This window comes from Apodemus sylvaticus, chromosome 7 (assembly GCF_947179515.1).
Source record: "Apodemus sylvaticus chromosome 7, mApoSyl1.1, whole genome shotgun sequence".
In the NCBI taxonomy this organism is placed as follows: domain Eukaryota; kingdom Metazoa; phylum Chordata; class Mammalia; order Rodentia; family Muridae; genus Apodemus; species Apodemus sylvaticus.
This window is the reverse complement of record NC_067478.1, coordinates 11,809,764-11,824,347: the sequence shown is the minus strand read 5'-3', so window position 1 is coordinate 11,824,347 and position 14,584 is coordinate 11,809,764. Positions and strand designations below refer to the sequence as shown.

The 14,584-nt window shown below is 40.0% G+C and overlaps 1 protein-coding gene across 1 annotated transcript in view; it reads right to left on the bottom strand.

Annotated features, from left to right (window-relative positions):
• Positions 1 to 14,584, bottom strand: part of Arpp21 (cAMP regulated phosphoprotein 21) — a 162,304-nt gene that overhangs the window by 86,487 nt on the left and 61,233 nt on the right. The window contains exon 10 of the mRNA XM_052187090.1: positions 1,012 to 1,120. Coding sequence (XP_052043050.1) covers positions 1,012 to 1,120 — 109 coding nt within the window. The remainder of the gene's footprint in view (positions 1 to 1,011; positions 1,121 to 14,584) is intronic.

Genomic DNA, 14,584 nt, shown 5'->3' with positions numbered 1-14,584 from the left:
AGGCTCTTAAGAAAACATTGCACAGAGGGATGCATATGCTGGTGCAGAGTGACTCCTGCTGAGTAACTCCCAAGAGACCTTGGGTGAGATATGTATTGTCTTATGTTCTGGAGTCTCAAGTAAAGGCATGTTTCAAAAATCCCTATATTGATTGTCAGACAACAAGTGCAATTGTCGAGACATTCCCTGGCTTTCTGACGTTCTTAATATTATTAAATATTTTGGGGGGGTTATAATTTACTTAGCTTTTTCTCTTTTTGCTTGTAACCCTCTCCCTCCTACCCACACAGAGAAGAGATTCAGTAAGGTCTCTTTACCTTTGGTCAAGGACCATGATTAAGGTTGCTTCTAGAATGACACAGTGTTTTGTCACAAGCAAAATACACAGCCATCAATTTCTGCTCCACTTCATGCAAACGAGCAAACACATTACATAGACCATAAAACACGGGAAGAAGGGTGGGAGACTAGAACGTAAACTCGATGCTTTGTTGTGAAGACTTTTTTTTTTTTTTTTTTTAGGATAGTTGCAAAATCCTCCTGTCCTCACCATAACAAGGTATGTTCTTTACAGCTACACCGGTGGTTCATCGGTCCTCAGTGATAATCCAACTCAAATTGTGCACAACGGAAGGACAGAGCTGTAGGGAGTGGAGCGACTGGCAGAGTTACACACACATCTGGAAATGCAGCTGACAAGCTTACCCCCACAGCTGGAGCTTGCGGCATCCCGACCCCCACCACAACATGCAGCAAAGACTGCAGCCAAGCACCTCCCATGCAGCCCAACACAGAGCCACAGCTAAGCAACTGGAGCAACGCCATGTGGCCACCCAGTGAATGCTGGAAGGGGAGGCGAGAGAGGCCAAGGGGATGGAGAGAGGGCAGCAGTTGTCAGAGGCAGGGGGCAGGACTGGGAGGCAGGAGGGGACAACAGAGGGGTAACGAGAACATCAGTCAGCCCACCTTCAAAAACAACAACGTCAGCCATTCTCAAACTTGAGAACCAACCTGATTGTCTTCTTTATCAATACTAGAGTTATCTCGCTTCAAGATAAACCGCTTCTGGGATTCTTCACTTTTTTCATCTTTTAAATGTTCACAAAACCTTTGCTCTGGTCTGCCAGCAAAGTAAAACATATCAATAAAAGGCAGTATTGCTTTCCCATCTGAATACACTTAGTGCATAGTGAGTTTTCCCTCCCCACGTGGCATTTAATTTACAAGAATTAAAGAAAGAGAAAGAGAAAGCTTTCTACTTGGTTGTGGAATTAGAATTGCTGGCAATATATAGGCAGGTCATAACATGTCACTAACATGTCGCTCTACACGGGGGTTATAATACCTTTTGTCATTTCCAACTCAGAACCTTGCTTGTTACTTGCTGATCATCAGGGATGAACTTACAGAAATATTTCAGGTCACCAACACACATAGTGCTTGCTTTGATGTCTTCATTAGTTGTTTTGGCCTTTGGTGGCTCCTGAACATATAACTCCCCCATTTGCACCCTCAAATGAATGTGAGGTCATTGTTAATGTTTGTATTTTCTGGTGCTGATGATTGAACCTAGGAGCTCACGCTTGCTAGCAAGAACTGTAACTGAGCGGCATCCCCAGTGTCTTCAGCATCTCAAGCCCTCTTTCTCCTTGTAATTTTGAGATCTGAGTTACACAGAGTCTTAGACTTGAATTCACATTGTAGCTCAAGCTGGCCTTGAGCCAGTGGCCTCCTGCCTTAGTCTCCTGAAAGGCTGGCGTGACAGGTGTGTACCACCAGGCCCAGATGACTATACATGCTTAAAACAGGATGCATCCTCTCATGCATGTCTGGTAACTGCCTCTTAGGACATGGTTAGGGTCCTCTGAGTGGTGAGAGCTTTGTTTAAAATATATTTCTGCTTCTCCCCAATTCCCGATGCTCTGGGGATTTGGTTCCTTTAGCCCCTGACCTTATAGACCTTATCTTCTAAATCAGCTCAGTGATTAAGAGAGCTAATGATATTTCAGTTTAAACAACGTGTTAGCTGATTGGTGTGAAAGGAAGGCTCTAGGTAGTTGACTGCTACAGACTGGTCAATTGATTTGGCCAAATCTCTTAATCATTATGGGTTAGTTTCCCATGAGCAGCACTGCACACATCCTAGAATTCCATGAATGAGTTGGGGTTCTGGTTTCTCACATGGGACATGCTGCCGTGTTTCTCTCTAGGTTAAGAACAATGTCTCCAAACTTCTGGAGTTCCTGACCCTGCTGGGTTCCTGGTGTCACAGGCAATGGAAGCCAAGTTTACAGTGCCTGTGCTCTACAATGGGTGACCAGCAATCAAGAAAACAGGTTTCTCACAAGCAGCAGTTTGGTGACAAAGGAATGTCTTAAGCTTCTAATTCATGCTGGGATGGGAAGCACTCTCTCCTCTGAGCCTGTCTATAAGTTAGGGCAGTGGTAATGAGCAGACACGAGCAGAAAAGCTCAGACGGCATCAGCTACACCATGCACAAGCTTTATAAGATGATACCATCTTCTTGCCCTGCCCTGTCAGTAAAATCGGGATGCAGAAGAAGCCATTTTTGTTTAAGATGAGGAAAGCATCCCTTAGTGATTATTTTGATTCCATGACTATAGATTTGCCCGTGAAACCACAGTCATCAAACAGTCTGGTTACAATCCCATGCACAGTGTAGTGCAGTCCCTCTGATTATACAGTACACAGTGGCTGGAGACAGACACTGGGAGGCTCACCCCTCAATTTAAAGAACCACGAAGCCTCATCGCATCATCTTGGTGATCAACATAACCATTTTCCACCAAACTTAAAATATAATAAAATAGAACAAGTGGCCTGGAAGTGGAAATAGGGCATTAGAAATGAATAAGTCTGATACAGGTCACTCATAATACACTTGGGTTCCTTACTGTAGAGTGAAAGTTTTAGATAGTAACATGTTCACTTACAGTTTGGGGCAAATGAAAACTCCCTCAAATGACATAGCATCCTGGCATTGCCAACCAACACTTCTTTGGCTGTTACATCTTTTCTTTTTTCTTTTCTCTCCTTCCTTTTCTCCCTTCCTTCCTCTCTCTCTCCCTCCTTCCTTCCTTCCTTCCCTCCCTCCCTTCCTTTCTTCTCTCTTCCTTCTTTCTTTCTTTTAGGAATAAAAATTAAAATAAGGATGTCAATTGAAATAAAGATGCTGATTACATCAATGTTAATTACACCATATCAATGCTAATTAGTCTCTTCTGATATCCTCACGCACTAGTCTGTTAAGCCCTAATAAAATGAAATAATTTGCCTAAATTTACAGATATCCTTTCTGTATTTGGTTTTAACAGTGTGCAAATATTCACACACAAGGGAGAGGTCCTGAGAACACGAACATTTTGAGGCATGAGCCCAGGCTGAATTTGTTTAGTCTAATTTTTTTCTTTTAAGATAAAATGCATTTGAGTGATGATTCAAAATGCTAGCTGGTAGACACACTGTTTCATTATAAACCTTCAACCTTAGTGCCCATATTTAAACCTGGTGCCAGCAAAACACTTAGCTGAATGAATGGATGGATCAATGTATGGATGAGTGGCAATTTTCCCTGTAGAAATCATTATAGCTCAGGGACTGATTGAGAGTTGGTCAATCTGATATGATGTCATAATTTCCCTAATTACAGAACAGGACATCAGTGAGTTTGGTTAGTTGGAGCATAAATTTGAATTGAAAACAGAATGGTAGTTGAACACTGGATTTATGTTAATCATTATAATCATTTTGCAAAAGATTGAGAAATCTAGGCTAGAGAAGGAATCTTAATCCTCCTCATTCTGATTTTGGAACACCTCAGAGTAAAGTGTGATAAAGTTCTATTTCATTGTTCCTTCTGAAATCCATTTCTTCATAGTACTGTTATTTATAGTAACATATATCATATATATGTATGTATATATAAAAATTCTTTGATAGCATGATGAAACTTAGAGGAAATATTGTTATTTGTAACATAAATATTAAGAATGATTTATACTTTGATATAAATTATAAATATAATTTATAATTTGATATAAAATAAATTTTCAGTGACTGATTTGCAAGTATCTTCTTTTTGTATCTTCAAAAATTAGAAGAAAATCAGTTCTTTCAGGTTTCTTGAAAAATATTTTGAATGCTCATAAAGTAACTTTAAAGTTTGTTTAAAAAGAATCAAGCAACTGTAATACAATTATTTTTCCTCAGGATGGCTTTATAGAGAACTATTCATGATGTTAGAGCTAACCAAAGTATAAATTGAAATACTGCAGTAATTGAGTTAAAAACTACTGACAATGGACCATTGTATCCCAGCTATTAAAAATGACTTTTACACTTTTACAACAAATTGAACACCAAAATAGTATTATTTTTGAGCCGCATGATGAATAACACTGAAGTATTTCATTCAGGAATAGTATTGCCAATAGTAATTAGTTACTTTTAGTCTTTGAACACAAAAATGCAATTCAAGAATAATTTCCAAAGAATGAAAAGCCATGTGTTTATTAAACGTTGTTAATCCGGCTTCGCTCTCTGTACTTCAAGGACAAGTACCATACCGACCGAATTTGTCATATTCATTTTTATTTTCATATTTTTAGAATTTGTTTCATGAGGTCTCATGTCTAGCTTTCTATATATCATTACCAAACTATATAAGAAATAAAATTAATGCTTGTTTTAGATGGGTAATAGGTTCCTCATCTCCAGGTAAAAATCTATATAGCACACGCAACAGACCCACTGCTCCCAGCCTGGTCAACACTGCTCTTGTATGGTGAGTTTGCTTGCATCTCCAGCCAGTATCTTGGCCTCTTTGGGGAATTAAAAAAAGGATTATTTAAGTTTATTCTACATTGTTCCTCCTATAGACAGAACTCATGGAAAACAGCGTGGCTGGCTGGCGACCACAATCAAATCTCTCTTTTCCTCAATCAATTCCAGTTTTAGTTCAAAAGAAATTTTTCCTCAGAAGCTTAAACTGAATGAACATTCATTAATACTGTTATTTTGATTTCACTTCTCTTTAAGTATTTTTCAACAGTTTAGCCTTGCTGTTAGGTTCCTAAGGCAAGGTTGTCACTCAGCCTCCAAAGACCAAACTTGTTACTCATCATCTTCCAAAGAGTTCAGCTGAGTCTCTTCCTCCCATCCCACACGGAAAGGAAGAAGTGAACTCTCTTGATGGTGGAGGAGGAGGTGGGGGTGGTAGATGGTGGTGGGGGTAGGGTAACAGAGAGGCCTTGGTGCAAGCCATGTAGACTGAAGGAAAAGTGTCGCCGAGATGAGATATTATCTCAATAAACAGCTGGAAAACAGCTGGACAGTGGCACAAACAGTGAAGGATTTAACTGTCAAAAATAGTAGATAGACCTAAGAGGACCATGAACATTTCACCTAGAATGTTCACAGCTATGGGTCTCTGGGGGGAAATCAAAGCTCTTTATCCTTATTTAACAGGTATGTGTTACCATTTCTTATATCAGTCTGTCATTTGATTCCACTTCATCATCTTTTAAATGGTATTATATGTTATACACTAAGAGAGGAATTGGAGGTATATATATGTGTGTGTGTGTGTGTGTGTATTATGTATGTGTATGTAACTTTGTGTGTTTTTGCAAAATAATTTTCTTTCATATATATATGTGCATATTGCATTTATTTACCATTCACTTTGTGTATGTGCATATATATACCATACCGCCTCTGTGGAGGTCAGGGAACTTGGAGAGCAGACTGAATCATTTTACTAGCTTTTTGTACCTTTTGTTACTAGGAACTTGCAAATTTGTGTTTAGAATTTGGGGTGTTTTTGCAAAGTCATTTTCTTTCTTTTGTATGTATAAATAGTATAGGTAGATGCGTGTTCATGGCTATGCATGTGTGGGAGGTACACATCCCCCGCCTCCCGCATACATTTTTTTTTTATGCCAGAAGTATACACTTGGTGTCTTCCTCGACAGCTCTCCGCCTTTTGCTTTGAGACGCCATCTCTCACTGTGCCTGGAGCTGCTGATTTGGCTTACTAGCCATCAGACTCCAGGGGCCCTCCAGTCTCCTGTTCCCCAACACTGAGACAACAGGTCTGTGGCACAGTGCCTGTCTTTTATTTGCTCTAACTGGAGATTCAAAGTAAGTTTCTCATGCACAGGTAAGGAGTACTTTATAGATCAGTCCACCTTGCTAGCCGTTTTCTTCTGAGCTTCTTTAATGCAATTAAGTGGTCGCAGTGACGTGCAGGCTAACATGATACTTTGCTTCCTCTGCACTGCAGACTACCACAAATGACACTTAGCAGATACTCAAACTGGAGTCTGAAAGATTCTTTTAAATTTGTGCTTTTTCCTTGACAAACCAAACCAAACCAAACCACCACTACTACCACCATCACCACCACCACCACCATCACCACCACCACCACCAACAACAACAACAACAAACAACAACAAGAAAACCTGGGCTATATGGATGAAGAAACATAAACATACCAAGGTGCCTTTTATAATATGATCCTATGTCTAAGAACGAATCCAAAGGGACTGGCCAAAAATGAACACCAAATTCCACTTCAGAACGGCGGAATAATGAACCTCTCTCCTGCATGCATAAGGAACTTGAGATACGTTACAGTAACTTGAAGTTCTTCAAAACAATATCCAATAACATTGACCAGCAAGCAAAGGCTCCATATAAAAACACTAATATGAGTTGACTATGTTTTATGTTCAAGCTCTAACACATGGTAGCAAGAATAATATTAGCAGAAATCTTATCTATGGATGGCAAACTGACAGGCCTCTTTACTTCTAACCTTTTATAGATTTGTGTTATAATAATCACATATGATTTTGTAGTGACAAAATAATGAAAGTTGTTATCTCAGTTGGATAGCAAAACAATTTAGCAACTTAATAATGACTCATACCAAATCATTGGATTATAGATAATTATTCTTATATTTTGAATATTTACAAGATACTCTTTCATTGAATGTATTATTTAATAATCTGGTAATTGGAGATTTAAATGGTTTTCTTTGTCAAATTACTTCCTAATCCTTCTATTACACTGCAAGGTTTTGGAAATGCAAGATTACATTTTGCTCTTTGTACAAGTCAGACTTCTTATACTCGGAACTTTTAGTTCATGAGAATTCACCTCATCCTGCAAAATTCCTGTGTTAACTGGAATGTTGTTCTTGAATTGTATGAATGGACATTTTACCAATGACAACATGATAATGACCAAATGATAACAGTCACCAAAAATATCTCTCTCTGTGTCTATCTCTCTGTGTCTCTGATTCTGTCTCCCCTGCTCTCTCTCTCTCTCTCTCTCTCTCTCTCTCTCTCTCTCTCTGTGTGTGTGTGTGTGTGTGTGTGTGTGTGTACTATAAAGAAGACAAGCAATGATAATTGAGAACAAGACTTAAGGTGATAAGAAGGACACAATGAAAAACTTAAGGGGGGAAATAAATCTTATACAGTTAAGACCCAATATGGTATTTTTGGTTTCTGTGGCTAGTTATTCATGAACTGTATTAAGCATGGAGTTTCAACACTGAACTTCAGGCAACTGGTATCATTTTTTTAAATTTATGTATAAATCAATGTTTTTGTACAAATGAAAAATAATATCTACAATGCAGAAAGTAAAAGTCCTTCAAAAATGACTGATGAGTGGTTTCTCTTGTATGGAATGTTGTCTAGTTCTATTTTTGGATGAAAAGGCAATGTGCAATACATGCCTACGTTCATGAAACTATACAGACATTCCTCCACGTGGGTCCCATAAGTGCCAAGGAGCCTGCAACGATGGCTGCTATTCAGAGTACTTGTCTGTCTTCCGATCACGCTGTTGGTTCACATTTGGGATTACCTAAAGGTAACTTGAAGTTCTTTATATTTCAAAATGATGTTGAAGGTGTATTTTAGGTTAACCTCTGAACCAATAGTGTGGTTTCCACCCACAAATATGACACATGCTTCAATCTGCCCATCCTTCCTCCCTCAGCAGCTCCACCCTACAGAAGACACACCCCTCTGCATGTGGCTTTTCCATGTTTTCCTTCCAACACTTCATTAATGAGATGACCTTTGTTCAGTTCTATCATATTAACATGGATATTTTTTAAATTCTAAGCTTTTTCTCAGTGATGCTTAGACCCCAATTATACCTTATACATTGGTCTTACATAAAGAATCTGGGAGCAGCAAAGGGGAGAAAAGTGGGGTGAATATGATCACATTACATTGTATAAAATTTGCCTACTTAGGATTTCTATTGCTGAGGGGAAGCACTATGACTGAAAGCAATTTGGGGAGGAAAGGGTTTATTTGGCTTATACTTCCATATCACTGGTCATCACTGAAGGAAATCAGAACAGAAACTCAAGCAGGGCAGGAGCCTGGAGGCAGGAGCTGATGCAGAGGCCATGGAGGAGTGCTGCTTACTGGCTTGCTCCTTATGGCTTGCACAGCCTGATTTTTTACAGAACCCAGGACCAGGAAGCCAGGAATGGTCCCACCCACAATGGGCTGAACCCTCCCATATCAGTCACTAAGAAAATGTACTATAGGTTGGTCTTATAGGCTGGTCTTATGGAGGCAGACAACTTTAGCTTGGACCAAGTTGACATAAAACTAACAACCATGAAATTCTCAAAGAATTAATAATTTTAAAAATATTGTTAGATTAATATATCTAATGACTCTAACTTCCATTCCCTAAAGGAAATCCCAGTGTGTGAATCAGTGACTGCAGAATAAATGATCTGAAACTATATTTACTGTAGAATAACATTAATATTAAAATGCTTTTTAACATACATACAAACACTGTGAAACAAACTTAACATACTGTGTCTTTTCAGTCCTGTACCTTACTGACTGTGTTACTATTATTATTATTTTTGACAGTTTATATAATTTTTATAAAGGAGGAGTCTGGCTCATTTGCTTTGTTGAATAAAGTGAAAAAATATAATGTGTGCTTTAACATGCATAGGAGGACTGAATGAATGTAAGCAATCTTAGCAATTTTGAAGTTTTTGCCCAGTACGAGTGAGTCTTAGAATTCTAGGAAATCTTACTATGCAGTTTATATTTTCTGAATAGGCAAGGTTAGTAGGTATGCCAATAAATTATATTTTAGGTTGTATTAGATTTTATCGTGTGTGTATGACTGTGTGTGTGTGCGTGTGTGTGTGTTTGTGTTCCACAGGGTAACTTGTAGGATTTAGTTCTCTCTCTCACTGTGTGAGTCCTAGTGATTGAACTCACGTTGTTAGGACTGGTGGCAAGCGTCATTACTCACTGAGACATCTGTCAGCCCAGGGCACACCAAGAAATATTTAAACAACCTTCTCATCAGGGTTAGAGATAATCTTAATTATGACAGGTCTAATTTGCGTCATAACATTTAAATAATGTTTGATTCATGAGTGTCCAAATGGGCCCTTCAGGTGTTTATGAAAATAATTCTGCCTTTGAAACTGTGAAAAATAATTGGTGTTTTGAGGAATGAAGGGCTTTTTGTTTATTAGTTATAATGTCTGTGTGAAATGACTCATAGGTAAATATTGTATTTCCGCTAATAAAGAATTGCTATTGCGAGTTGGTTGATGAAGAACTGCCATTTATTTTCTGCTTGCTTTTTGCACATGCAAAGAAATGCAAAGCTTTTCTCTCTCCCGATCTAATGGAGGGGGCAGGGAAGGAAGGGGAGGCTAGGACGCTGGGGGTGGTACTCCTCTGTGTTCACTGTGGGATCTGGAAGAGGCTGAGGTGCGGAAGTCAGGATGTGGGATTAAAGGTATTTTGTATGAGCTCATTTCTTTTTGTAGACGACAGTTTGTTTAACAGCATATCGTAAAGTCCAGATCTGCTGGCACTCTCATCTTCAAGTGTGCCCCCACATCAACCAAGACACACCATCAATGATGTACGTGAGTCTGGATGCAGCTGGGGCTGGGGAGGGGGTAGAGGGTGCTCTCAGTATTGAGTCTATTCCTTTAATCTGCGTAAATTTCTCTGCACATTGAGACCCAAGCTACTTGTGCTTCTTCAAAGAGTTATTATATAATTGGGCCAATATTATATGTAGTGTTCTTTGTGTAGCAGCCTTTCTATGACTGTCCTGAATACATACTATGCACTATGCATTAAGTGACATGCACATGTAATCTTGGATTTGCATGTTGTGAGTGTGCTTGCACACACACCTACACATTCAACCGCTATGACGCTTATTTCCCACACAGTGAGTAGAAGATGGCAGAGAACTTTGATTTTCAAAGCAGGAGACACACAGTACTAAATACTTGAGAAGAATTTCTTTGCTGAACATCTTTCAAGGTCATGGAATCAGGCTTTACTTCACTAATAAGTGTGCTAAGACAACAGTGTGCTAATTCATAGTTTTACCATCTACTTCGGTGTTAAAAAATTTCTTTTCTATTTAAACACTTTGTGTATGTGTGTGTGTGTGTGTGTGTGTGTGTATGCTCAAGTGTGGTGTGAATGCATGCATGTGTGCATGTACGAATTTGTACGTGTGAGGGTTGGGGAGTACATGCGCATGTGTGTTTGAAGATCAGAGGCCAACTTCAGGTACCCTGCCTCTGGACATGATCCCCCTTAGTTTCTTTGTTTTGTTTTTATCTAATCCAGAGTTCTCAGAGGCCTGATATTTTCCAATTTGGACAGGCTGACTGGCCAGCAAGCCTCCAGGGGCCTCCTCCCTCTCTCTCCCCAGTGCTGGGATTACAAGTGTGCATGACCAAGCCCAACTTTTTATGTGCATCCTGGGGATGAAACTCAGGAACTCGCAAGTGCAGAGTGAGCACTTTACCCACTGTCTCCAAATCCCTTTGCACAGTTTTAAAAAGAATCAAATGCAAATCATGATCTTTGTCACTGAACCAGTGGATAGCAGTGGATGAAGACTGCTTAATTACCCTCTCAATTTCCTAGTAACTTGACACCATTGATTCTATGGATGGAAATTCTTTTTCCTGTGAAAGGTCAAGGTCAAGGGCTGAGAGGCATGAGCTCCTGGCCTTTGGCTGTGATCATCTGTGACCCGAGCAGATAAGACAGACTTGGGCTTCGGTTTTTCTCCTATGAGATGGACAGGCTTGATTGACAGACTACCAAACTGAGAGCCAAGTGAATAAGCAATCACATAAATAAACATAGGTAGACAGAAAAATAAAATCCCCAGGTGGATCAATGTGCCATGCACAAATCTCCTTCAAATAATGTAACAGATTCTATATGTACAGAGGTGTCCCCTTGCTTTGTTTCCAAAATTAAATAGTAAACTGTAGCACACAATCAGAAAAAGAAGCACTATATAAACCTATTTTTCCTTCTTGCTCTCTGTTTCTGAGATCCCCCTCTCCCATGCACAAAGTTTATATTCTCAGAGGAAAAAGCAAGACAATATGAAGACAATATAATGTTTGGGGGAAATGGCAGAGTTTGACCCTGGTGACAAATAGCCCCACGTTTAAGCTTAAGAGATGATTAAGGACCTAGGTGTCTTCCCAAAGAAAGGGCAAATGTTTAGAAAAATGAATATGTCAATGATACTGATTTTATCATTAAGCCCTATGTGTGAGTATCCAAGCCACACTGCATGCTTGCCAATCAGACAAGGAGAAGAAGTGGAGTGTGTTCCGTGCACAAACCTCTGGGTTCTGGTCAGATGATCAGTAGCACCGACCTTATGGAAAGCTAACAGTAGATTCACCATGTTCAGAAATGACCAGGGGCCAGTCAACCACTCTTAGATGCACTTAGTAGGAGGTTTGGTCTTCTACAGAGCTCTCAAGTAAGCATGGGACTATATGCTGCTAGCATGTTACAGTGCCCCTTAGAGCTCTAAACCAAGGACAAGAACACTGTGGACATGAAAGGCAGCCTCTGTCTGTTCTTTCTTTTGTTTTGCTTCAGTGAAAACACAGTCCTCTGTAGGGTATGAAACTACTCATTGTGGGCACCCAATAATCCCCCAGTTTAGCCTTGGTGCTTCTGGGTGTTCCGGAGAGTGCGTGCTCCTTCACCTGGGCCCAGCCTCTCTGTCCTGGGTCTGTGCCCTGAGAAGATGGAAGGCCCAGCCTCCTGTGGTTAGTACAATATTGAGCTGTCTCTTCAGGGCATCTTAGCAAGGGCCCTTCAGTCTTGTGTGTGGCACTTTCTAGAGAGACTCTAGTTAGAAGAGACTTCTTTGTTCTTGTTTTACTGACAAACACCAAAATTAACTGTATTTTCTAGAGCAGTTACTACACACACACACACACACACACACACACACACACACACACACATCCCTCCAGGCTAGTTTCGAGGACCATGCACCTCAAGAATCATGGAGTTGAATCCAAGAGCATTTAACTCTCTTTTTGTTTGTGTTGCTTTGTTTTGCTTTTGAGAGGCTCAGAATGCAGGCGAGGCTAGCTTCAACATCTTGTAGCAAGGCAGATCTGAAATTCACTATGTAGCCCAGGCTGGCCTCAATCTTGTGGGAATCCTCCCAATAGTTAAGAGCCCCCTGCCCCACGGTTTGCAGAGAATGAACATACTGTCCGCCACAGCATTTGATATTGCCAAGCTTTGCTCTGCACTCAGAAGGGTAGGGAATTTGAGGCAAGGTGAGTGGGTGGATGTGAAAGATGAAATAGAAACTGTGAAGAGATGACAACCTTTTAACATGAAAATTATCTGAGACAAGTTAAAAGTTGATCTGCCATATGCAAAGATAGCCAGGTGTACATGTGCAGTAATCACGTTGTTTGTGGAAAATGCAAGTGTAAGTAGATAGTTTCACATCTTCAAATGGTAAACTCCAGATCTACATCCTTTGTCTGGGGTGGAAAAGGGAGAAGAATATAAAAAAACAGAAAAAAAAACCTCCATAAAAAAGAACAATGTACATCTTTGTGCTAAATGTAGAAAAGTAATTGAAAGAGAGAAAAGAGAGATTAGAGAGACAAAAAAATGCACAGAGCTTCTAATGAAGCAGGCGCATACTTGTAACAAAGAAAAACTTAACACTTTTAACGAATCTATGAAACTGACATGTTCATAGTTTTGGTCTCCTATCTAAAATTCCAAATGGTAGCATTAGTCCGGGGTGGGGGTCTCCTGTTTATGATCCCAGCTACATGGGAAACTGAGGCAACAGCTTACACATACAAGCCCAGCTTGGACTGCACAGTGAGACCTTGTCTGAAGACATAAATAACAGCATTACAAAGAAACAAAGAAATTGAAGGTGCGGGCATTAGCTCACTAGTAGAGCTCTAACCTAGCAAACATGAGACTCTGGGTTCCATCTCAAGGGGCATTATAAAGAACCAAAAGATTATAAAGACCTTCTGTGGTATACAAGTAACATAAACCCTAGCATCTGCATTGTAGATCTTCAGTGGGTGGTACTACCAAGACTGACACTCAACCAGAAGTCCAATAGTGGGAAATCCACAGTGCTTGAGAATAAATCCTGTTTCTGTCAAAATTCAGAGAGGTGGGGCAATGGAACTGATAGAATATGGCAAAATAAACAACAGTAACAACAACTACAAAAACATAGGGCTTCTTCTCGGGCCCTGAAGTCAGATAATTCCAAAAGCTAGTAATTCCTCACCAGCCATTAAGACCCAAGTGAGAAACCAGAAGGTGTGCCTGGAAACAACTGGTCATACACTCATACTTCTTTCTTGGTTAGTTTTGAGGGCTAGAAAACCTTCAACATTACAGGCTCTAATGTGCATAGGTTTACTCAGATAGCAGCACCATCTTGGATATCTCCCACAAGAACTTGTGACCCCTCCTTCTTTCCCTCTCAGCAACTTTGACATTCAGTTCAGGCACTGGTGTGACTTTTACAAGAGTATTTTGTTATATGGGTATAAGATGTAGGAACCGTCATCTCTACAGAAAGCTCAGCTCTTTGTAGCTGCTCAATAAATGCAGAATATTAGCATATAATAGATGAATCCTCTCTTTCCTGTAATTATTTGAGTATGAGCGCTCCTCTGTTTTGTCCACTGCAACAGTACATCAAGAATCCAACCTCTCTGCTACAAAGTTACACATTCTCTGGGAATCTCCAAAATATTGAGAGCATTAATGCAAAACTTTTTTAAATCTGATATATTTTTACTTACATTTCAAATGACTTCCCCTTTTCTGGCCCCCCTACTCCCATAAGTCCCATAAGCCCTCTTCCCTCCCCCTGTTCTCCCTTCCCACTTCCCTGTTCTGGTTTTGCCCTATACTGCTACACTAAGTCTTTCCAGAACCAGGGGCCACTCCTTCATTCTTCTTGTACATCATTTGATGTGTGGATTATGTTTTGGGTATTCCAATTTTCTAGGCTAATATCCACTTATTAGTGAGTAATGCAAAACTTCTAATGACTTCACTCTAAGGCTCACCATTGTGTTTCCTCCTTCCCCATGGAGCTGAGGCTGCAGTGTGTGGATGGGAATCTAGGGCTACTGATGGCAGTGGCTGTGTCAGAACACAATGGGTAGATTCATCTTCTA